Raw genomic sequence first — 24,778 nt, 5'->3', positions numbered from 1 at the left:
TAGAATATCAGCCACTTTAGTGAATTGAAAATAATATCATCAGGGGCGCCTGGGTGGCTCAGTTGGTTAAGCATCCAACTTTGGCTCAGGTCATGATCACATGGTTTGTGGGTTCAAGTTCCGTGTCAGGCTTTGTGCTGACAGCTAGCTCAGAGCCTGGAGTCTGTCTTCGGATTCTGTCTCTCTCTCTCTCTGACCCTCCCCTGCTCATGCTGTCTCTCTCTCTCGCTCAAAAATAAATAAAACATTTAAAAAATTTAATTAAAAAAAAGAAAATAAAGAAAATAATATCAACATAATATTTTCAAAGATTTATAACATGTTATACATTAACTTGAAAATAAAGAATTATACATAATTCTGATTAGTTCAGATTAGCATTCCTATTAGTTGAGCTTTTCCATGACAATATAATTTATAACGAGAAAATAATTGTATTCAAATTATGAAGTAATGAGTTAGAAAAAAATGTTATACTTACGGACAAAGTTCAACCTCTAAATACTGTTCAGTTATGTCATTCAAGAAAAATGCTTCCACAACTTTTGAAAACAGAGATAAGACATACTGAGAAACTTGATTTTGCTTCAGTAATAAATACTTCAGTTTTAAGAATATAAAATTAATTAACTCATTATTTTTAACTATAATTCTATCCTCAATAGGAAAAAGAAAAAATAAAAATACACATTGCCTCGAAAAAGAAATACATAGAAAATAAATTATTTTTTCCTATATCAGATTGTCATGAATTAAAAATATTAATCAAGCCTAGTGGTGGGTGAGTTTCTAAAACAATGAACATTATTACAGAAACTTTTAGCCAGTTATCTTCTTTTCTAGGAATTTATCTTAAGGAAATAATCAGACAACTGAGAAAAGAAATAAATACAATGCCAGTCATCAAAGTATTGCTCAAAAATTTAGAATGATCTAAATAGTAATCTCCTATTATATAAATGAAACTCCTGTTATACAAGAGAGCTGTTAAATAAATTATGAAATTTATTATTCAGTGCAAAAATACATAATGCAGTAACTACAATCAAATTATACAGTTAAATATTTTGTATATGGGAAGGTATCCATGAATGTGATAAAGCAGGCTACAGAACAATAATAAAATGTACATAAAATAAGAATGCAGACTCCAAAAGTGCATATACCAATTCCTTAAAATAAATCCCTCTCTTTACACAGACACAGACACAGACACACAGACACACACACACACACACACACACACACTGTATCTCTCGGTCTTGTTTCTCTGAAGGACTCTAATGTATCTTCTAATTATTATTTTTCATAATCCTCTTAAAATCATTTTTGCATCTTCTCTGTATTAAACCTTGTATCAGATTCTGGAAATACTTTCATTAGCTTACAACCTAATCAGACATGAAAGTGGGTACTTTTAATAAAAATATCAAAAGGAAAGGAGGTATAGGTGGCAACTACAGGGAAAAAAAAAATAAGATCCTTAGCTCCAAAAAGTAGTTTAGGGAAGGATTCCTGGAGAAGGTGTTACCTAAGCTCCATCTTGAAAGATGAGTTGGAATTGGGTGGAATGAAGAAGAATGATGAAAAGGGCATTGCAGGGTGAAAGAGAAGTGTAATCTAATGTACATGATTAGAAAATATTTTCCCTTAAAGAACTACAAGCAGTTCAGTCTTTCTAGGCAAACATTGAAGTGCACAAAGAAGCAATGCTGCAAAGAGAACAAGGGGCTAGGTCATGGAAAATCTTACATAAAGAGCATAATAAGAAAGATGAAACTATCCTGAGAGGACAGGGAGCCTGAAAAGATTTGTAAAGACCTGAACTATGAGTTTGAATTTTCAGTTTAGATAGATCACTCTGGCTTCTAAGTAAAGAATAAACCCAAGGGCAAAAGGACAAGTAAGGAGGCTTTGACTGGTCCAGGTAAAAGACCAGAAAGGCCTAACCTATGGCAGGGATGGTGGGGATGAAGAAACACTTAGGAGGTAAAGCTGATAGAACTCAATAAATAAGTCCAAATATGGAGAGTGAGAGAGAAGGATATATTGGAAAGATTTCATATTTCTGTATTTGTTGAATTGGTGTATTAAGTAATTGGGCAATTGGGGAAAGAAGCAGGTTTATGACAGAGGTAGATGAGTTTGAGCTCTTGAGTTTGGTGTCTGTAGCACCTCCGGCAGTTAAATCACATTGGTGTCTACACCAATAGGTAGGTGGTATATTCAAGTTCAGTATAACATATGTTTAACATATGATAAGTTAACACTGACAAAATGCATGCTATACAAATGCTATACAGATGTATGAACTATAAGAGTCATCAAAGGTCTCTTTAAAGAAATGAAACCTGTATTAGACTTTAGAACTAAGTGCATTAGAGCTGGGGGGAATAGAATGAGAAAAGGTATATGGGTGAGAATATGCATGGATGGTTAAGACCATTAGCCTTTCAGAAGTCAAGAGCTTTTAGTTGACATATGATTCCACTTATATATGGAATCTAAAAAAACAAAACAAATGAGTAAACAAAAAGCGAAACACACCTACAAATACAGAGAACAAACTTACGGGTGCTGGAGGGGGACAGACAACATGGGTGAAAGGCAGTGGGAGATAGAGACTTCCAGTTTTGGAATGAATAAGTCACAGGGATAGGGAATCTAATCGATGATACTGTAATACACCCTATAGAGATGGACGGCAACTACTACACTTGTGGTGAGCATAGTATAATATTCAGACTTGTCAGATCATTATGCTGTATACCTGAAACTAATGTAACATAGTGTTTCAACGATACTTTAATTTTTTTTTTTTAAAAAGAGCTTTTGGTTGAATATGATACCCCAGACTATAAGTACTCTGAAATCTTACAGGAAGGGTTTGAACTTTATCTCAGGGACAGTTATGATTTGTGATCTGAAGAATGGAATCATAAAGAGTATTTCAGAAAGATAAACTTGGTTGCTTAATAAGGATACATTAGAAGTGGATCATATAGCAAAACTGGCATAATAAAATTTCATGGCATGTCTTTTAGCCTTCATGTGATGTGCGAGATTGTCAGTATAAAATAAAAACTAAATTTCATATTAAAGTTGATAGGGTTTCTATAATAAGTAACACATCCCCAAACTTCCATAAAGAAGGTTTATAAGATTAAAGTGGCAATCTGAAGATACTTAAAGACAAAACAGAAATGCTGAACTCTTCCTACAAGAGGTATCAGAAGTAAAGGAAAGAAATATCGCAACAATTTAAAAATCTGGATTTGTAATTGCCATTTTTCACTCTTCTAGTTATGTAGCTGAAGTCACATAGGTGATGGTGAAAAAGTCAGAATGAGAGATTGGGAGGGAATGGAAGAAACTGCACATGTCAGCTGCTCAGAAGAGCATGCACTTCCTTACAACAAGATAAAATAATAGGTTTAGGAGAGGGTATTATAAAAAGATTTATGTTTGCAATAAAATATAGTACTTCCACTTACCTTCATAATCCCACAGTTCATTGAAAGGTTTTCCTGGTTCTCCAGGTGGGGCTGGAGGATCATTGAAAAATGGGGCACTAACTTCCATCACCACTCCTCCATCACCTGGATTCAGCCTGACAAACACTGGCTCGTGCTTCACAGGAAAACCATCCCAAGTGTATTCAATTTTAAAATCCATCTGGAAGAAAAAAAATAAGACAAACTCTTTAACAATATACAAATATTTCCTACAGTTAGAAATGAAATGGAAATGTCAGTGCCAGATAGCAGGCAGGAAGGCAGCAGAGGGGCAGTAACACCCTTTTGAGAGTCAAAAGGTCATTTGTGTTACGGGAAACTACGGACATGAGTCCTACTGTAAAATAGGGAATTGGATTCGAAAAGCTTTAAGACTAAGTCTAGATGCAGCTCAAGTTACCTTGTAAAGAATATATCAAAATCATTTTTAAAAACTAAAGTCCACTGAAGAAACTGTTCACATACTTAATGACTATAAATACTATGAGTTTCTAAGTCACCCTTTGTCTTTTATTCTAAAATGTGCAGGTGTCTACATTATTGGACCCCTTTGGGAATCATGATCTTTATAATAAAATCTGATTTGATAAAAAAAAAATAACCATTGATCAGCAGAAGCACTGCTGTTAACACTTGTTGTTTTAGCTAAAACCCTTTTCTCTTTGGGGTAGGAGTTGCAGGAAGGGGGTGCTCCAATTGTTTGAAGGTTAGTAGAGTTTAATATTGTCTTCTTTGGTCTCAGGGTATAGATTTTCCTTAACCTTCTCAATTGTTGATATTTCAAGTGTTAAACGCCACATGTTTGGTTAATCCCTTCTTTCTAACTGAAAAATGGGAACAGAATTTATCATTTTAAACTTTGAAATAGACTAAATACTTTTGTCACAAGCAGTATTTGCATTTTAAATAGTTTCTCTAAGAATTAAATGCAAAGAGCATTATATTAATAAAATTACATTTTTATTTAAACACTATGAATCAGGCATTTTATAAATTTTATCTCATTTCACAACATACGTGCAGAGGATCTATTTTTATCCTTATTACAAATGAAGAAACAGATGTGTCCAAAGTCACATGGCTAGCAAATCATAAAACTGAACCAATGTAAGCCCTGTTTTCCCAAATGAAAATATATCAGGAATCTGCAAGGAGCTGAAAACCTTATTTTAAAAGTGGTAGACTCCCCAAATTATAGGTCCTTATGTCATATTCAGAAGATAATCTTGATTAGTGCTATTTCCAGACTTTAATTTTCCTTATCTGAAATCTTTGAAAGCAATTTCTTGCTTCATATGTTTTTACTGCAAATAATAAAATTATTAAGTTTTGAATAAATTTACTTCAGTGGATAGATACTGAGTACCTACTATGTACCAATCATTGGGAGATCCAAATATATAAGCTCTGTGGCCCACAAGAATCCAAAATCTCTGAAAACCTTTTTCTAAAGTATGTAGCTCTTCCTAATTTTCACTACATTCTAACAAATCTTAAATGATAACTTCTAGAATTAAAATAAAATAATTCTGATATTAGAACCTATTTGCAACTTACAGTACTTAAGAGGATATGCTCAGCAATTTATGCTCTTCATTATTAAAATAAGCTCAAAGAGTGATAGGTCTGCATAAATTGATGATTTTTGTAGAATTTAATACTGATTTATATGAAATAAAATACCACAATCATAAATTTACTATCTTTAGTTGAAATATCAAGGCATATTCTTTATATATAAATGAATAAATCTCTATCCCAAATTTTGGTACAAGTTAAGTACCATCTTGAAGCATATAGGAAGAAATAAGAACAAATCAAAATGTTAGAAATCATGATTAAATCAGATTCTGGTACCAATACGCCGAGAGAATATGCTATTCTTGTAACCTGGAGCTCTACAATCCTGGCAAAATATAACTTAGCGACTACAAAGTTTTGGCAGATTCACTCATTCTCCATAGAACAATCATATCTACAAAAATGCTACACATATTAAAAGGATCTCTATCCTAACCAGTGGGTTTCCACTAGAGAAGTCTCAGCTCCTATCTCCTTCAGGCAATTATCTCTATGTCTAAATGGAATTAAACCACCTGCAGTGATTTGCTCCTAAAAAGTGACCTGTCACTTCTGTGCACACATGGTGGGTCTTTTGGTCAGAGTTACACATCCTTTATAGTTCAAATTACAATTACTCTAGAATTTCAAGTTACAAAATGTAGTCTTACTTGAAAGTTCAGAAGAAATTAAATATAAAAGCAGAGCTACTTTTGTTGAGAGTATAAAGTACTGGAACCTCAAGAACTTCTACTAGCCTTTCCCCCTGATTTCTTTGAGCAGTGCTTGAAATTACTGCAAGAAATATTGACTAGACTTCCACTAGCAGGGAGGAGTGTCATGGCTGAAATGTCCAAGGGTAGCATATAAGTTTGGCTTTAATTGCATAAATGACTTTAGTTTCCTATTAGAATGACAAATTTGTTAATTTTGCTTAAAGTGCACTCATGTTAATCTAAATGTGCATGATATTTATAACAAAATTAACCTAAAAATATAGTCAAGCCCAGTAGTTTACAATGTAATCTAAAGATAACAGGGACCCAGACAAAAACAATGGATTCTCCTTTCAACTTCCCTGGGATACTTAGAACTGTCTCCTGAAAGTTAACTCTCATTACCTCTCAAATTTTTTGTTTGCACATGTGCTCATGTGACGTAAAAACCAACTGTCCTTGTCCTTTGTGACCTGTGCTAGTGTGGACCCCTGCAGCACTCTACTTCTTGTTACTCTCTACTGTCTGTACATGGCTCCATTTTGATTCACACTATTACATCACATGACATATTTGTTTAACTGTCTCCTGATTCCCAACTGGAATACCTGTAAGTAATAGGAACTCATTATTTATTTGTCAAGTAAATAATCATTCTAGTCTCTGGATCCAAAATTTCATGATTCTAAGGTTTTGTGCAATAGAAATCAACTGTGTTTGTGGTATCATTTCTCTTTCATCCAAAACAGTGGTAAGTAACTAAGATAATATATCATACCCGGAAACTTCCTTTCTATTGAGTTTATCATCGGCTTATTGGGGTGCCTGAGTAGCTCAGTTGGTTAAGTATCCGACTTTGGCTTAGGTCATGATCTCATGGTCTGTGAGTTCAAGCCCCACATCAGCTCAGAGCTTGGGGCCTGATTCTGCATCTCCCCTTAAGTATCTGACTTTGGCTTAGGTCATGATCTCATGGTCTGTGAGTTCAAGCCCCACATCAGCTCAGAGCTTGGGGCCTGCTTCAGATTCTGCATCTCCCCTTCTCTCTGTCCCTTCCCCACTCACACTCAGTCTCTCAAAAATGAATAAATGTTAACAACTTAAAAAAAAGATTTATTAACTACCCACTTTGTTTCAGGTGACATACCAGGTGCTTAGGAAATAAATTTAAGTCTATAGAGAGTTAGGGATGATTCTCATAGCTAACCAACCAAGACTTATGTAGCTAAACCAAACACGTCTATTATCAATTGGTTCATTTAGCAGTCCAATTCAATAATGATGGATCCCTACACCAAACTATAGTTTATAAATACAGCATAATTAAATGGTATTATATAGTATAAAGAATATATAAAATTATGTAAATTCAAATATAATTTGGTATATTATATTCAAATTTAAATGAATCAAAGATTTAAATATAAAACCATATTTAAAAAAATCTTATAGTAGACAAAGTCATTTAAAATATAACCACAGGGGCACCTGCGTGGCCCAGTTGGTAGAGCATTGAAACCTGGCTCAGGTCATGATCTCCTGGTTTGTGAGTTTTGAGTCCCGCATCAAGCTCACTGCTGTTAGCATGGAGCCCACTTCAGATTTCTGTCTCCTTCTCTCTCAAAAATAAATAAACTTAAAAAAATTAATAAATAAAATATAATCCCAAACCCAAAAGACATAAAAGAGTGATACATTTGGCTGCATAAAAATAACAAAAGCAAAAGGAGTAGTCTGCCTATATCCACCAATAAAAAGCCCACCATTACAAGGGTGCTTGAGTGGCTCAGTTGGTTAAGCATTTGACTCTTGATTTTGGCTCAGGTCATGATTGTGACATCGAGTCCCATGTCAGGATCTATATCAGACTCAGTGCTGGGCATGGAACCTGCTTAAGATTCTCTTTCTTGCTCTGCTTCTTCCCTGGCTCATGCATGCTCTCTATAGAAAGAAATAGAAAAAAGAAAAGAAAAAAGCCCATTTTTTCAGGATAAAAATACCTGAAACTCATGTTTCAGACAAATACCTAACTTCTTGGACGTTTGAAGGGCTCCTAGAAATCATTAAGGAAAAGATCAATATCCCAACAGCAAAATAGGAAAACACAGTTGACACAAAGTCGATGCAAAATGTTCAACCTCAGAAGAGGCCAAGATGGCAGAACAGCATGGAAGTTCATTTTGCATCTCAGGTCCATGTAATACAGCCAGATCAACACTAAACCATCCTGTACATCTAGAAAACTGATTTGAGAATGAAGACAACAATCTGCACAATCTGAACCACAGAACTACGTGGTGTGGAGTAGTGAACTGAAGGAGACAAGCCACGGAGGGCAGGGAGCTGTTTTTGCTTGTGGAGAGGATGGAGATGGGGGGAGAGTATGGGAAAAGCACCCCCCACAAAAACAGCTAGAGAATATGGAAAAGTGGAAACAGCCACAGGGACTTAACTAAAAAGGGAGAAAGGAGAAGGTTTAAATTCCAATAAAACGCTATAAACAGGGAGCACAGAGTCTAAACTCTACAGCTTGATACCTGGAGGTGCCCTGGCGGGAAGGGTGAATCACCAGAAGCAGAGTAAGGTCTAGGGAGTCCTTGGGCCACATGGGGAGAGGTGGTTCTCCTGCTGGGAGGACATTTGGTAGAGAATGTGACCACACCACAGGCAAAGGTCCCAGTGGACCCTGGAGAACAACCACATTCGCTGGTGCTGGAAAAAAGACATTAAGGGTGAAGCCTGGTGCCAGATGTGTGTTGCGATTTTCCAAAATCCCTGCTATACAATCGTGTGAACTTTTTCTGGGGTGGGCTGGCATCCTGCCATTGCTTGGTGAGATCCTCCCCCAGAAGGTCTGAGCGGGTCAAAGATGCAGTCTCTAAGAAATGAAGGGTTGGGAACTACAGTTGCATCTGAGATAAAACTCAGGAGGGAGGTACCACCTGGCAACCTGACAGCTTGGTCATGGACAATGTAAAAGCAGAGAGTAGATGGAGCCAGAGACAAAAGATGGGTGTGCAATTGCTGATTGCAGAGTACAGGGTTCCGATACTAGAGACTGGATAGTTGGGTGATACCATTTCCACAACTCCTGCACATGTGCATACACATCTATAAGCGCCACAACAATCCACTCCAATAAGGTAAGCATCGCCATCTAGTGGAGAGTGGAGCCATTACACTAAGCCCCGCTCAACTGGGCCAACCTGGCGTTTTAGGAACATAGCAAGTCTCTCTGCCTACTTAGTTTACAGACTATAAAGTGCTTCATAGTTTGACTTCTAGGGGAAAATGATGTATTCAATCGTACTTCAGTCTGTTCACTGCTCTATCTATTGAACTTTTTTTCTTTCTCGTTTCTTTTCTTTTTCTTGAATAAAGAAAAAAATTATTTTTTTCAATTTTTATTAAAAATATTTTTCTTTAATTTTTTATTCTACTATATTCTTTACTTCTTTGTAAGTTTTTCAAATTTTATTTTACTTCCATCATTTTATTTTATTTTACCTCATTGTATTCATTTTTTTCAAATTTTCAAATGTTTTCCTTTTTTTTTCTCACCCCCCCCCAACCCGCTTTTCTCTAATCTATCAAGCTACTTTCAACAACCAGACCAAAACACAACTAGGATCTAGCATCATTTATTTGATTGGGTGTGTGTGTATGTGTGTGTGTATGTTGTTTTTAATTTTGTAATTTTAATATTTTTTACCTTGTTAATTCCTTTTCTTCCTTCAAAATGATGAAATGAAGGAATCCACCCAAAAGAAAGAGCAGGAAGAAACTAAAGTCAGGGACTTAATCAACACAGATACAAGCAAAAGGTCTGAACCAGAATTTAGTATCATGATAATAATAATACTATCTGGGGTTGAAAATAGATTAGAATCCCTTCTGTGGAGATAAAAGAAGTAAAAAAGCTAGTCAGAATGAAATAAATGCTATAACTGAGCTGCAATTTCAAATGGATGCCATGGCAGCAAGGATGTTTGAGGCAGAGCTGCAAATTAGTGATACAGAGGACAAAGTTATGGAGAATAATGAAACAAAAACAGAGGGAGATTAAGACAAAAAGAGCACAATTTAAGAATTAGAGAAATCAGTGACTCATTAAAAAGGAACAACATCAGAATCATAGGGGTCTCAGAAGATGAAGAGAGAGAAAAACGGGTAGAAGGGTTATGTGAGCAAATTAGGAAAGAAAACTTTCCTAACCTGGGGAAAGGCACAGATCTCAAAATCCAGGAAGCACAGAGGACTCCCATTAGATTCAACAAAAACCGACCATCAACAAGGCATATCATAGTCAAATTCACAAAATACTCAGGCAAGGAAAGAATCATGAAAGGCGCAAGGAAAGAAAGTCCTTAACCTACAAGGGAAGACAGATCACGTTTGTAGCAGACCTATCCACAGAAACTTGGCAGGCCAGAAAGGAGTGAAAGGATACAGTCAATGTGCTGAATTGGAAAAATATGCAATGAAGAATTCTTCATCCAGCAAAGTTGTCATTCAAAATAAAAGGAGAGATTAAAAGTTTACCAGACAAACAAAAATTAAAGAAATTCATGACCACTAAACCAGCTCTGCAAGAAACTTTAAGAGGGACTGTCTGAGGGGAGAAACGTCACCAAAAANAACACACACAAAAAAAAAAAAAAAAAAAAAAAAAGACCAAAAGGCACAAAGACTACAAAGACTAGAAAGGAGAACACCACCAGAAACTCCAACTCTACAGGTTACATACTGGCAATAAATTCATATCTTTCATTACTCACTCTAAACGTCAATGGAACAATGTTCCAATCAAAAGACATAAGGTAACAAAATGGATAAGAAAACAAGATCTATCTATATGCTGTTTACAAGAGACCACTTTAGACCTAAACACACCTTCAGGTTGAAAGTAAGGACATGGAGAACCATCTATCATGCTAATGGTCAACAAAAGAAAGCCAGAGTAGCCATACTTATATCAGACTATCTAGACTTTAAAATAAAGATGATAACAAAAGATGCAGAAGGGCATTATTACATAATTAAGGGGTCTATCCACCAAGAAGAACTAACAATTGTACACATTTATCTCCAAATGTGGAAACACCCAACTATATAAATCAATTAATCACAAATGTAAAGAAACTCACTGAATATAATACCATTATAATAAGAGACATCAACACCCCACTTACAGCAATGGACACATTGTCTAAACAGAAAATCAACAAAGAAACAATGGCTTTGAATAACACTGGACCAGATGGACTTAACAGATATATTCAGAACATTTCATCCTAAAGCAGAATATATATTCTTCTCCAGTGCACATGGAATGTTCTCCAGAATAGATCACATACTAGAACACAAATCAGCCTTCAACAAGTACAAAAAGACTGAGTTCATACTGTGCATATTTTCAGACTACAAGGCTATAAAATTCAAAATCAACCATAAGAAAAAATTTGGAAAGATAACAAATACATGGAGACTAAAGAACACCCTACTAAAGAATGAATGGGCTTACCAAGAAGTTAAAGAGGAAATTAAAAAGTACATGCAAGCCAATGAAAATGATAACACCACAGCACAAAACCTCTGGGACACAGCAAAGGTGGTCAGATGAGGGAAGTTATAGCAAATCAGGCCTTCCTAAAGAAGGAAGAAAGGGCTCAGATACACAACCTAAACTTACACTGTAAAGAGCTAGAAAAAGAACAGCAAATAAAACCCCAAACCAGCAGAAGACATGAAATAATAAAGGTTAGAGCAGATATCAATGCTATCAAAAGCAAATAAATAAATAAATAAATAAATAAATAAAAACAGATCAATAAAACCAGAAGCTGGTTCTTTGAAAGAAATAAGAAAATTGGTAAACCTTTAGCCATTTTGATCAAAAAGAAAAAGTGCTCAGGTAAATAAAGTCAGTGAAAGAGGAGAGATCACAACCAACATAGTAGAAATAAAAACAATAATAAGAGAATATTATGAGCAATTATATGCAATAAAATGAGCAATCTGGAAGAAATGGTCAAATTCCTAGAAACATATAAACTACCAAAGTGAAATAGGAAAAAAATATAAAATTTGACCAGACCCATAACCAGTAATCGAATTAGTAATCAAAAATCTCCCAAAAAACAAGAGTCCTGGACCAGATGGCTTTCCATGGGAATTCTACCAAACATTTAAAGAGTTAACACCTATTCTCTTGAAGCCGTTCCAAAAACTAGAAATGGAAGGAAAACCTCCAAACTCTTTCTATGAAGCCAGCATTACCTTGATTCCAAAACCAGACAAAACCCCCACTAAAAAGGAGAACTATAGACCAATTTCCCTGATAAACATGGATGCAAAAATACTCAACAAGCTATGAGCCAACCGAATACAATACATTAAAAAAATTATTCACCACGACCAAGTGGGATTTATACTTGGGATGCAGGACTGGTTCACTATTCGCAAAACAATCTGTGATTCATCACATCAATAAAAGAAAGGACAAGAACCATATGATTCTCTCGTTAGATGCAGAGAAATCATTCGACAAAACACAGGATAAAAACCCTCAAGAAAGTAGGGACAGAAGGATCATACCTCGAGATCATAAAAGCTATATATGAAAGATCTAACACTAATATCATCCTCCACGGGGAAAAGCCATCCCCCTAAGGTCAGAAACAACACAGGATGCCCACTATCACTACTGTTATTCAACGCAGTATTGGAAACTTTTAGAGCCATCCCCCTAAGGTCAGAAACAACACAGGATGCCCACTATCACTACTGTTATTCAACACAGTATTGGAAACTTCAGCAATCAGATAACACAAAGAAATAAAAGTCATCCAAATTGGCCAGGAAGAGGTCAAACCTTTACTCTTGTAGAAGACATGATACTGTATATGGAAAACTCAAAAGATTCACCAAAAAATGGCTAGAACTGCTCCATAAATTCAGCAAAGTTGCAGGATATAAAATCAATGGACAGAAATCAGCTGCATTCCTATACATCAATAATGATGCAAAAGAAAGAGAAATCAAGGAACTGATCCTGTTTACAATTGCACCAAAAACTATAAAATACCTAGGAATAAATCTAATCAAAGGGGTAAAAAATCTATACACTGAAAACTATAGAATGCTTATGAAAGAAATTGAATAAGACACCAAAAAATGGAAAAATATTCCATGCTCCTGGGTTGGAAGAACAAATATTGTTAAAATGTTGAAACTACCCAAAGCAATCTACATATTCAATACACTACCTTTCAAAATACACCAGCATTCTTCACAGAGTTAGAACAAACTATTTTAAATTTTGTATGGAACCAGAAAAGACCCTGAATAGCCAAAGCAATCTTGAAAAAGAAAACCAGGGAAACCTGGGTGGCTCAGTTGGTTGGGCGTCAGATTTCAGCTCAGGTCATGATCTTTAAATTTTTTTTAATTTTTTTTTATTTTTTAATGTTTTTATTTATTTTTAGGAGAGAGAGAGAGAGAGACAGCGTGAGCAGGGGAGGGTCAGAGAGAGAGGGAGTCACAGACTGACACAGGCTCCAGGCTCTGAGCTGGCAGTCAGCACAGAGCCCGACACGGGGCTCAAACCCACGAACCACGAGATCATGACCTAAGCGAAAGTCGAACGCTTAACCGACTAAGTCACCCAGGCGCCCCAGCTCAGGTCATGATCTTGAGACTTAAGAGACTGAGCCTTGCGTCAGGCTCTGTGGTGACAGCTCAGAGCCTGGAACCTGCTTCGGATTCTGTGTCTCCCTCTCTCTCTCTGCTCCTTCCCCGTTCACCCTCTGTCTCTCTCAAAAATAAATAAATATTTTTTAAAAAGAGAGAGAAAAAGAAAACCAAAGCTGGAGGCATAACAATTCCAGACTTCAAGCTATATTACAAAGCTGTAATCATCAAGACAGTATGGTACTGGCACAAAAACAGACACTCAGATCAATGGATCAGAATAGAGAAGCCAGAAATGGACCCACAAATATATGGCCAAACTAATCTTTGACAAACCAAGAAAGAATATCCAATGGAATAAGGACAGTCTCTTCAGCAAGTGGTGCTGGGAAAACAGGACAGCGACATGCAGAAAAATGAACTTGGACCACTTTCTTACACCATACACAAACATAAACTCAAAATGGATGAAAGACCTAAATGTAAGATAGGAAGTCATCAAAATCCTTGAGGAGAAAGCAGGCAAAAACTTCTTTGACCTCTGCTGCAGCAACTTCTTAGTCAACACATCTCTGGAGACAAGGGAAACCAAAGCCAAAATGAACTATTGGCACCTTATCAAAATAAAAAGCTTCTGCACAGCAAAACTAAAAGGCAATCGACAGGATGGGAGAAGATATTTACAAATGACATATCAGATAAAGGGTTAGTATCCAAAATCTATAAAGAACTTATCAAACTCTATCCCCCCCAAAAAACAAATAATCCAGTGAAGAAATGGGCGAAAGACATGAATAGACACTTCTCCAAAGAAGATATCCAGATGGCTAACAGACACATGAAAAAATGCTCAACATCACTCATCATCAGGGAAATACAAATCAAAACCACAATGAGATAGTACCTCACACCTGTCAGAATGGCTAACATTAACAACTCAGGCAACAACAGATGTTGGCAAAGATGTGGAGAAAGGGGAACACCTTTGCATTGCTGTGGGAATGCAAACTGGTGCAGCCACTCTGGAAAACAGCTTGGAGGTTCCTCAAAAAATTAAAAATAGTAGTACTCTACGACCCAGCAATTACACTACTAGGTATTTATTCAAGGGATAGAGATATGCTGTTTTGAAGGGGCACATGCACCCAAATGTTTACAGTAGCACTATTGACAATAGCCAGGCTATGGAAAGAGACAAATGTCCATCAATGGATGAATGGATAAGGAAGATGTAGTGAAGCATTACTTGGCAATCAAAAAGAATGAAATCTTGCCATTTGCAGCTATGTGGATGGAACTAGAGGGTATTATGCTAAACGAAATTAGTCAGTCAAAGACAAATATCATATGACTTCACTCATATGAGGACTTTAAGATACAAAGTAGAGGAACATAAGGGAAGGAAAGCAAAAATAATATAGAAACAGGTGGTGCACAAAACATAAAGACAAATATGGAGAACAAACAGAAGGTTACTGGAGGGGTTGTGGGAAGAGGGATGGGCTAAATAGGTAAGGGGCGCTGAAGAATCAATTCCTGAAATTGTTGCACTTTATGCTAACTAACTTGGATGTAAATTAAAAAAAGAAATTAAAAAGTAAGTAAATAAAAGCAGTTTCATTTAATGTTAAAAAAAGATACTTTACTTTGAATGCATATTGAATGTGTCATTGTTGGGTTTCTTTCTTCACTTATAAAAATAATCCTATTGCTTTTCTCCTTTAATTTGTTCATACAGTTAAATAAATTGATTTTTAAATGCTGAAAAAAATGTTCAACCTCACTTATGGTTGAAATGCAAATTAAAACAACAATAAATTGCTATTTCATGGATCAAAAAGTTTGATAACATGCTATGACGATAAGGACATTGAGAAACAATCACATATTATTGTTGGGGCATAACTGGCACAGCATCAGTGAAGAGCAATCCCTCAGTATCTATCAAAACAATAAAATGCAAATATCCTTTGACTCAACAATTCTAGTTCTAGGAGTTATTATATCTTCACATATTCAAAATCACATAAGTATACATAAGTATAAAGATATTCACTGCAACATTGTTCACAATAACAAAATATCAAATATCATAAATACCCTTCAGTAGAGGACTGGTGAAGAAATTATAGTACTATTATGGAATAAAATACTAGTTAGGGCTGTTAAAAGTGAGGCAGCTCTACATACATCTAAAATTTATTAAGTGATAAAAAGCAAGGTGCAAAAAGTGTAAATTTATTTCGTTACAAAAGAAGGCAATTTGCATATATGCTTGTGAATGCATACACTATTTTAAAAAGCATATACAAGAAACCAGTGATGACAGTGGTTACCTCTTTAGAGAGAACTAACCGGCTGAGACAAGAGAGAAAAGGAGGTTTACTTGCAACCACTTTCACTTTTTTTTTTAAACTACCTGAATTTTATACTATGATAGACACACATTACAACTAACAAATAAGTAATCATTTGAACATACTTTTTAAAGTCCCTTTTATGGCTGGATCTCTCAATTAGTATGTTGACCACCTCTTCTCAATAGATGCTTCTCTATCTCTACATATGCTGAACACTTGAAAAAAGTCAGAATGAATACTGGGAATATTATTGAAGGAATATATTCATTCAAGGTGATCCCGAGCCTGTGACCAAATTTCAATGTTGGCTATTTAAAGTTTCTTAAAAGAATCTTTGTTAATTTGTGTTTTTCCACATTTTAACCTCTATGTTCAAATTACTCTTTCATCAAAAAAGTCACAATTGTTAAATTATTTTCATGCTTTATCTGTACTACGGAAAGGTCTTTAAAAGGAAATGAAGGGAAAGGAGTGAGAACCCCAGGACATAAGTGCCTGGAAGATAGAAAAACACTCCGCAAAGGTTAAGTATAGAAAAGGTGTTTTCTCAACGGAATGTTTTACAAGGAAAATTTCCAATTTTTCCCTCTTTTCACAAAATTCGCTGTAGTTTCCCACAACAGTTATTTTTCAGTTTGCATTCTGCTTCCACATGCACCCCTGCCCATTTATAAAAGAAATGGAGAAATAAAGTCAGCCCGAAAGTGGGAGTAAACTGTGTCAGCAGAAGCAGCTGAAAAATAAATTACCAGACAAAAAGCTAACAAGACTGGGCGAAGGTGCCAGTAAATGACAGAAGGAACAACGCATAACAAGGAAAGACCACAGACCGGGAAGTTCGTGGCAGCCACACTCAGCTTGCTTCTTTCCCTGGGACTCACCGGAAGAGAGCTCAACCTTAGGCTCCGCCCTGCTGCCTACACTTTCTGTGGGTGGTGGTTGGAGCACTGTGGCCAAGATGCCTGATTTTTGCAGGGAAAAAAAAAATGTTGAAAGACCAGTGAACATCTGAAATTTTAATCACTCCACAGAAGTTTGAGCAGTCTAGATGGAGAACGAAGGGTAATTCAGCAATATAAATACTGTGCAACAATCTGAAAGTGGATTATAAATCATTAAGATTACAATAGAACAAGGGCTCCTAGGTGACTCAGTCAGTTCAGTGCCAACTTTGGCTGAGGTCACGTTCTCACCATTCATAGATCCGAGTTCCACATGGAGCACAGAGGCTGCTGTGGATCCTCTTGCCCCTCCCTCTCTCTCTCTCTGCCCCTTCCTCCATCTCTCTCTCCCTCTCAAAAATAAACATTAAAAAAACTACAATAGAACACATAGAGCAATAATTCACTTAACATAACTAAAAGCTAACTGGTCATGAGCAAAAACTGTAAATTAATTATATTACGTTCATTATAAATAATATTACCCTAAATGTAAATTATATTACACTACTGGGAGGCATACACATAGTGGTCAAAGATTCTGTCACTGGAACCAGACTACCCAGGTTCAAATTCCAATTCATGAACCTTTCCAACTGTAATCATCAGCAAGTTACTGTAAAAAGGATTTTAAAATAGGATCTAGCTTCAAAGGTTTTTGTGAGTGGAGATATATATATCCATATACATGTATGTATTTAGTACAGTGCCTAGCATGTATGTAGTAAATATAAGGGATTAGCTGTATTAAAGTATATAGGTTTGTTTAAGAAAATATTTTTCTGTTGAAATGATTAAAATTACATCTTTCTTAAGTGGTTTTCCTTTAAAAAACTAGACTATGAAACAGGAGAATCTAACTGACCCTTGAGATCATAAAATATGGTTAAGTGTTCTAGAGATATTCATCATCATTCTGGTTGGTTCAGTCTTAACTACCCTAGCATTTATCAATCTATTTTCCTTCATTTAGTGTCTCTTTCACACAAAACAGTGTGAGCTAATTATTTCTATACAGGATTGGATGCAAACTCATAACATAATCGTGTAAACTTTTAAACTTCTCAAGAAAAGATAATAATTTACAGAACTACAATACTTCCAAATAATAGAATCACTCTGTATGTTGGTTGCTGAAAGTTACCAAAATGTCTATAGGATCTGTGGGTTTAATTTACCAGGGAGTCACTGCACCTGAACTTCATAGCTACTCTGAGAATACTGTGCATACGCTACACATTTAAGTCAAGTCACCAACATTTTCTCCTGCTCTGCCAGAGCAGACATTTGTGTGTAGCCATTACTCAAAAATTGCAGAAAATCGCAATTTCACATGGTTCAGCCTAAACTTATTTTGCTTATAACATACTTTTAAAAACCTCTTTGGGGAAAACAGCTTTTGTATTTGTTTTACCACACTATTATTTTTGTTTTAGAAAAATCACTTTGGGTGGGAGAGGGAAATGAGGAGTTATTGTTCAATACAGTTTGAGTCAGGCAAGATGAAAGAATTCTAGAGATCTTCTGTACAGCAATGTGCATATAGTTAACACTACTATACCATACACTTAAAAATTTGAGAGATTTCATATCATTTTTATTACATAATAATAATAATAATAATAATAAAGNAAATAGAGCTCCCAATTTCCAGGCCATGCTTCTCTTGGCTGATTAAAATAAACATAATTGTTAAGAGCTTCTTAAAAGTCATTTTATGGCATTTAATTATACCAGAGAGTGTTTCATACAGTTTTCACCCTAGCTTAAAGTTCCAACTTTGTATTCTTTATGATGCTTTCCATTTAGTACTGGGTGCTCAATGTCAATTTATTAAATAAGTTAATGTTAGTAAAAGCTATCAATTTTCAAGGGTTTTCTTTATTGAGGAAATAGATCTAGGGCTAGAGAATGGTTAAACACATACTAGGTACTTTTTTCTCTCACTTCTCATTTCTTGTACTCAAATTACATTATACATTCCACGCACATCCACTGAATTCTTTAAATTAATTCCTTCTTCACATATTTATTCAACCTTTATTATGTTCCAGGCACTATGATGGAGCCTGGAGACAAACTAGAAAACAATGCATGAAGCATTGGATAGAGAACACAAGGGAACCCTTAAAATCAAGCAACACTAGAGGCAATACTTTAAGGGTAAGTGGAATCATCACAATTTCATTTCATAAGGATGAAAAATATTTTTAAAAACTCCAATGAAATTCAAAAATTCAACTAGCTGAGTTTTGTAAACAAGCCCCCAAGACAATCCCCAAATCCCAAAACTACAGGTTGTATTGAATTTGACCATTTAAGCCAAATAGTTCAAGTACAGAGATAAAAATTTCAACTTCAGATAATTTACTTAATGCAATGCCAAGACCCTTCATCATTTATAACCAGAAGGTACTCTTTCCCAACACTAATATATATTATCAACTTCTAGTGTAAATTAAACCGCAATATGACAAAATACAGGTTAAAATGTAGAACTTAAAAACAAGTGCTTGGGCAGTTAGTGAAAGGTTCATGAAGAAAAATCATACACGACCTTCAAAAGAGTTGAAACTTCCCCACTCAATCTCTTTCAGTAAGTTTTGGGGTTAATTTCATGGCTACCAAAACCAGATCAAGTTCAATCTTCATTGACACAAAGCTAAATTAAACTTTTTTTATAGTTATTAGATATACCTCCATATTTAACAGCAGCCTTTAGAGGAAGGGCCCACCTCATGCTCTTAATACTGAATATGGAGAAAGCTTCATGATTTCAAATACCTAACTGGACACAGTCAGACAAGTTTTTTTTAAATTTCTCAGTACATTCTGCTAACATTATTTCCTTTATATATCATTATGAGTACAGGACAACAAAACTTAAACTGTTAAAGAGAAAGCCAAATGGAGCTACATCTTGACATATCTAGTAAAACTACTTCAATAAAACCGTATTTGGTAGAACCACTAATCCATTAGAAAGCACTGAAACCAGTGGCTAGCTTCAAGTTAACATTTTTATTGCTAGTGTTGCAATTCCCTCAGCAGGCTTATATCCAGACAAAATCAATTTTTAATACTGGTAACTGTAATTTATCTCGAAATATAAAGTTTTCTCTAATTTTTTCTTGCAACACAATATAACTTTTTTCTTCCTTTTGAGGAAGCAAAGTTAGCTCTAAAGAAATAACTGCTGAATTTGCAAGATCTTTGGAGTACTTGTAACTACATGCCTTATTGACACATTTATATATTTAAAGAGGTATTTCCTTTCTCTAAAGACCCAGAAGGGCAGTACCGTACTTAGCTTCTGTAAATCATCAAGTCCATACTCAAAAATCCTGCAGGTCAGCCTAGGTGGTGGACTCTGAAGCCGCCAGCATGGGTTCCGCCTCCAGCTGCAGAAATTTACTTACTTTCCACCCACTCCTTTTGGCCAGCACGTTCTCCCAGTCCAGAAGTGCTACGTATCAAGATTCTGGGAACATTTAAAATATGCATTTGACGCCCTACCTACGTTTACAACTTGGGAGTTTTCTTTACAAACACACATAAACACACACACGCAAACACCGTGCTCCACCACAGGACGACTGAAATCAGCGACTTTGCCCGCTGCCACGCTAGTGGCTCAATCCATTGTTATCCAGGTTATCGCAGCTCCGCCTGTAGCTTGACAAACAGCCAATAGAGTGTACGGACTCTAGGAGCGCGATGACGTAGGCGTTGACGTTCACGTAATGACGCAGATGGCGTTACCGTCTCCAAGGAGCGGTCCGGGGCACCGGTTTCAAAGTCGCCCGGCGGGCCGGGTGCACTTCCGCTGTGGCCCCGGGTTTCCTAGCGGTCCTGGAGTCAGCGCCCCCACCCCGAACGCTCCTTCAAGGACGCCGCCACCCGGCCTGCTGCTGGCTTCTTTTGCTCTCTCCTAAGTGGCCGGACGCGACCCTGAGTGACCTGCGGGACGTCTGTATCCACCCGCGTCTCCTTTTTCCCCGGCGGGGATTCGAATGAACGTGGAACCAAATTCCCTTGGCGGGTCCCCAGCAAACCTGAAATCTGAAGTCTGTCGTCTGAGTGAGGGGCTTGGCTGGGACTCTGGGAAAGAAGGCGCGGCGGGGCTGTTGACGCCGCGTGAGTAGGATGCTGATTATACTGCTGAGTGCTTGACAACCTCCGGAGCGTTGCTTTAGTTTTGTTTTCCCAGACAGCGAGTTCTCTGGGGGTTTTTGTTTTTGTTTTTTTAAGAAAGTGAACGTGGTGAAAGCTCCAAACTGAAATTGTATCGAAATGGCCACAGAAATCGACTTTCTTGGGGATGAGAGTAAGTTCCATATCCCTTTATTGAGAATTCTTACATGTTTAATGTCGTCATCGCTAACCAACTAACATTTTTCGAATGCCTGTTCGGTGCATGGAAATTTGTAAGTTAGCTTTACAAAAAGCTTAGTGGTATGTGTGAGAATGTGTATGTACTTAAGCAACCGTTTGGCAAATCCTTGTAGGTTCCTTTACTTACATGGGACTCTACTAGACACTAAACATGGTTGTTATGCTTCTCACATAACTGGGAAAATTACAGGGCTGATGTCCAGGAAGAGTTTCCAAGTTTGCCATTAGAATCTAGAGGCACAGTTCTGGCCATTTGTAAATAGATTTTTATTGCACTTCTCCCGTTTCAGTTATGTGCCAGGCTCTGTACAGACATAGCTGCTGCTGCAAAGATGAGGAAAGGAAGACAGTTCTACCTTCCAAGAATTTAATTTGAGAAAAGAAATCTATAAATTCCACAAATACACTGAAGTGGCAGCAAGCACTCTTTTGCCTCAGAGTCTCTACAGGGTTGTTGAAATGATTACATGAGTATTAAATACTATGAGTATTAAATAACTATTAACTGACACATCGTGGCTAAACAAATATTGATTTACAGGATTATTATCAGCCGTGCTCAAGGAAGGTGCTATTTGGGGTGAAACTTGAAGTCCTAATGAATTTACTCGATAAAGAAGTGTGTAGTTATCCCAAAGAGAATAGTATTGCAGCTTTGAGGGAATTAGGGATATATTTTGTTAAAGACTTGCAACAAGGTTGGCTTGTACGGAATGTGGTTTATATAGGCAAATAGCAAGTAGACCTGAAGGGGAAGAATGGGGCTGGATGGTGAAGGGCTCTGTCTTCTGTGTGTTGAGTTTGGACCATAGCACAGGTTATCGGAACCAGGGAGAGGAATTCCCTTGAGAGTAACAGGATCAAATTGTGATTTGGAAAGCCTGATGTGGCTGCTATGAGTAACATGCCTTTTAGCAGAGTGCAAGTTAGGTGACTACTGTTACCCTTCACCTGAGCAGTGAACCAAGGTAGTACAGTGAGATTGAGATTAGGGAATTTGAGAGAAAGAGGTTGAGGGCAACTGAGATTTTTGTGTTAAGGAGCAGGTAAGGTTGAGGAAAAAAAAAAAGTAGTAAGTTCCATTTTGAAAGCTTTATAAACCAGTGGTTAAAAACTCAACCTCTAGGCTAAATCTGCCTAGGTTCATTTCGTGGCTTTTTCTTTTTTCAATCTTTGACTTTTGGCAAGTTCCTTAGCTTCTCTGTGCCTCAGTTTTCTCATTTCTAAAAAGGGGTATAAATAGCATAGTAACCCTCATGGGGTTGTAAGGATTAAATGAGACGATGTAAATAAAGCAAATAAAGCTTTGAAGTGGGAATATCTGCTACTCCTAAGGAAGACTAGCTGGCCACCATCTGATTGGTGTGGGATAAAAACTGGGTGATTAGTTTAGTTGGGGTGGGGAGGGTACCTGAGTTAGCCAGAAACAGTGAGTTTTAGAGGAATGAGCCAGCCATTTTTTTCCTTTTAACTAGACCTAGTGTGCCAGTTACAGCTGGGTGGGTTGCTCGTTAGACAAAATACCTGGACACCACCTGAGGTAAATATAGATGACTTGACAGTCTCCCACCTACTCTGACCTTCTCTGCATTAACTTCTGTTGGTCTTGATTGTCTCTTTTCATTTGGATTTGTTAGCCTAGCTCAAGATAGTTTGATTTGGCTTTTCTCAACTGGCAACCCCTGTGATAAAGCATTAGCTTTACAACTACCTACAGGCAATTCCAAACCTAACCATCATCCTAATAAACTAGCATTTTTGTAGTTCACCATTCTTCACCTCCATCTGAGAAGGGAAATCTGATAGTCCTTAGAGACTTGTTCAAAGAGATACTTGTTTGTCAAGCTAAGGAATGAAAAAAATCATTCTTGTAGTAGGGATTTGAGAAGTGGAGATTAACTTATTTTTTCTTTTCATTCCCTTAAGTGTTCTTCACAGAGCAGAAGTTTTTAATTTTGACGAAATTCTCAATTTGTTCTTTTCTGGATGTCATATGTAGCAAAATTTGTTTAATCAAAGGCTGCAAACATTTTCATCTATGTTTTCTTCTAGAAATTTTGTACTTTTAGATTTATAATCCATTTGACTTAAATTTTGTATAAGGTGCAAAATAGGGGTCAAATTTCAGATTTTTGCCTATGGATACAGTTGAAAAGACTATCTTTGCACCTTTGCTAAAAATCAGTTGCTCTTATTTGTGTCGATCTGTTTCTGAACTCTATTCTGTTCCATTCATTTATCTACTTGAGTACCGGTATCCCAGTGTTTTGATTATTGCAGCTTTTTAGGAAGTCATAAAATCAGATGCTGTTAGGCTTTCAAATTTGCTTGTTTTCCGTTATTTTGGCTATCTTAGGTACTTTGCACTTCGTATGAATTTTAGAATCAGTTTGTCAATTTCTTCAAAAAAGATGCTGAGATTTTGAGAGGCATTGCATTGAATCGATTCATCAATATATGTAGAAATCATATCTAATGGTACTGAATCCTCTTACCAATGAAAAGGTATATTCTCTACATTGATGTAGCTATTTTATTTCTCTCAGCAGTATTTTGTAATGTTTAGTATATAGGTTTGCATATCTTTTATCAAACTTATTCCATTGTATTATATTTTTGATACTATTGTAAATGGTATTGTTCTTTTACTTTCAGTTTCTGATTTATCATTACTAATGTACAGAAATACTTTTTTTTTTAAATTTTATCCTGCAACCTTTTTAAATCCAGTTCTAGTAGGTTTCTTTAGAGTTCATCAGATTTTCTGGATAGACCATCTTTTCATCTGTCAGTACAGTTTTACTTCTTCCTTTCCAACTGGATGCCTTTCATTTCATTTTCTTGCTTTATTGTACTGGCTAGAACTTCTGGTATTTAGTGCTGAACACAGTGGTTACAATGGGCAACCTTGTCTTTTTCCTAATCTTATGATATAAGCATGTGTCTTTTAGAATTATATATGATTCTAACTAGATTTTTCATAGATGTTTTTAAAGAGTTGAGGATATTTCTATTCCTAGTTTTCTGAGAGTTTTATTTATGTTTATTTACTTTTGTGTGTGAGAGAGAGAAAGAATGAGTAGGGGAGGGACAGAGAGAGAGGGGAACAGAGGATCTAAAGCAAGCTCTGTACTGACAGCAGAGAGCCTGATGTGGGGCCCATACTCATGACTTAAGCTGAAGTGGGACATTCAACTGACTGAGCCACCCAGGTGCCCCATCTGAGAGTTTTTAATCAGAATGGATGTTGATTTTTTTTTTCTAATGCATTTTCTACATTTATTGAGAGGATCATTTTGTTTTTTTCACTTTCAGCTTAATAGGGTGACTTAACATTGATTAATTTTCAAATCTTAAGCCTACCTTACCTTTCTTTAGGGGATAAACTCCTTTTTATATGTTGTTAGATTTATCCTTTTTATATGTTGTTAGATTTGATTTTCTAAAAGTTTATTTACAATTTAAATTTTCTATGTTCATAAAGCCTTTTTTCCCCTCCTTCTAATGTCTTTGTCTGGTTTTGTCTGGTTTTTGCTTGCCTCAAAGAATTACTTGGAAAATGTTTTGTTCTCTTTAATTTTCTGGAAGAGTTTACATAG

At 36.2% G+C, this 24,778-nt stretch overlaps 2 protein-coding genes across 7 annotated transcripts in view; one reads left to right on the top strand and one right to left on the bottom strand.

Annotated features, from left to right (window-relative positions):
- CUNH4orf33 (chromosome unknown C4orf33 homolog) overlaps nucleotides 1-20,409 on the bottom strand; it is a 28,539-nt gene extending 8,130 nt beyond the window's left edge. For 3 of the 6 annotated variants that reach the window (XM_077767183.1, XM_077767491.1, XM_077767553.1), the window contains exons 1-4: nucleotides 20,204-20,403; nucleotides 16,674-16,805; nucleotides 3,495-3,675; nucleotides 482-542 (exon numbers count right to left, since the gene is read on the bottom strand). In XM_077767183.1, the coding sequence (XP_077623309.1) occupies nucleotides 482-542; nucleotides 3,495-3,675 (242 nt within the window). In that variant the 5' untranslated portion in view covers nucleotides 16,674-16,805; nucleotides 20,204-20,403. Of the gene's footprint in view, nucleotides 1-481; nucleotides 543-3,494; nucleotides 3,676-16,673; nucleotides 16,806-20,203 lie in introns of all 6 variants that reach the window. The other 3 variants (XM_077767314.1, XM_077767412.1, XM_077767244.1) reach the window with 3 other exon arrangements.
- Nucleotides 20,410-20,564: 155 nt separating this feature from the next.
- SCLT1 (sodium channel and clathrin linker 1) overlaps nucleotides 20,565-24,778 on the top strand; it is a 194,818-nt gene continuing 190,604 nt past the window's right edge. The window contains exon 1 of the mRNA XM_077767069.1: nucleotides 20,565-21,111. Within this exon, the coding sequence (XP_077623195.1) occupies nucleotides 21,078-21,111 (34 nt within the window). The 5' untranslated portion in view covers nucleotides 20,565-21,077. The remainder of the gene's footprint in view (nucleotides 21,112-24,778) is intronic.

This window comes from Crocuta crocuta, unplaced genomic scaffold (assembly GCF_008692635.1).
Source record: "Crocuta crocuta isolate KB4526 unplaced genomic scaffold, BGI_CrCroc_1.0 scaffold120, whole genome shotgun sequence".
In the NCBI taxonomy this organism is placed as follows: Eukaryota; Metazoa; Chordata; class Mammalia; order Carnivora; family Hyaenidae; genus Crocuta; species Crocuta crocuta.
Note: the sequence above shows the minus strand (reverse complement) of the source record. Positions and strands in the feature narration are given on the sequence as shown.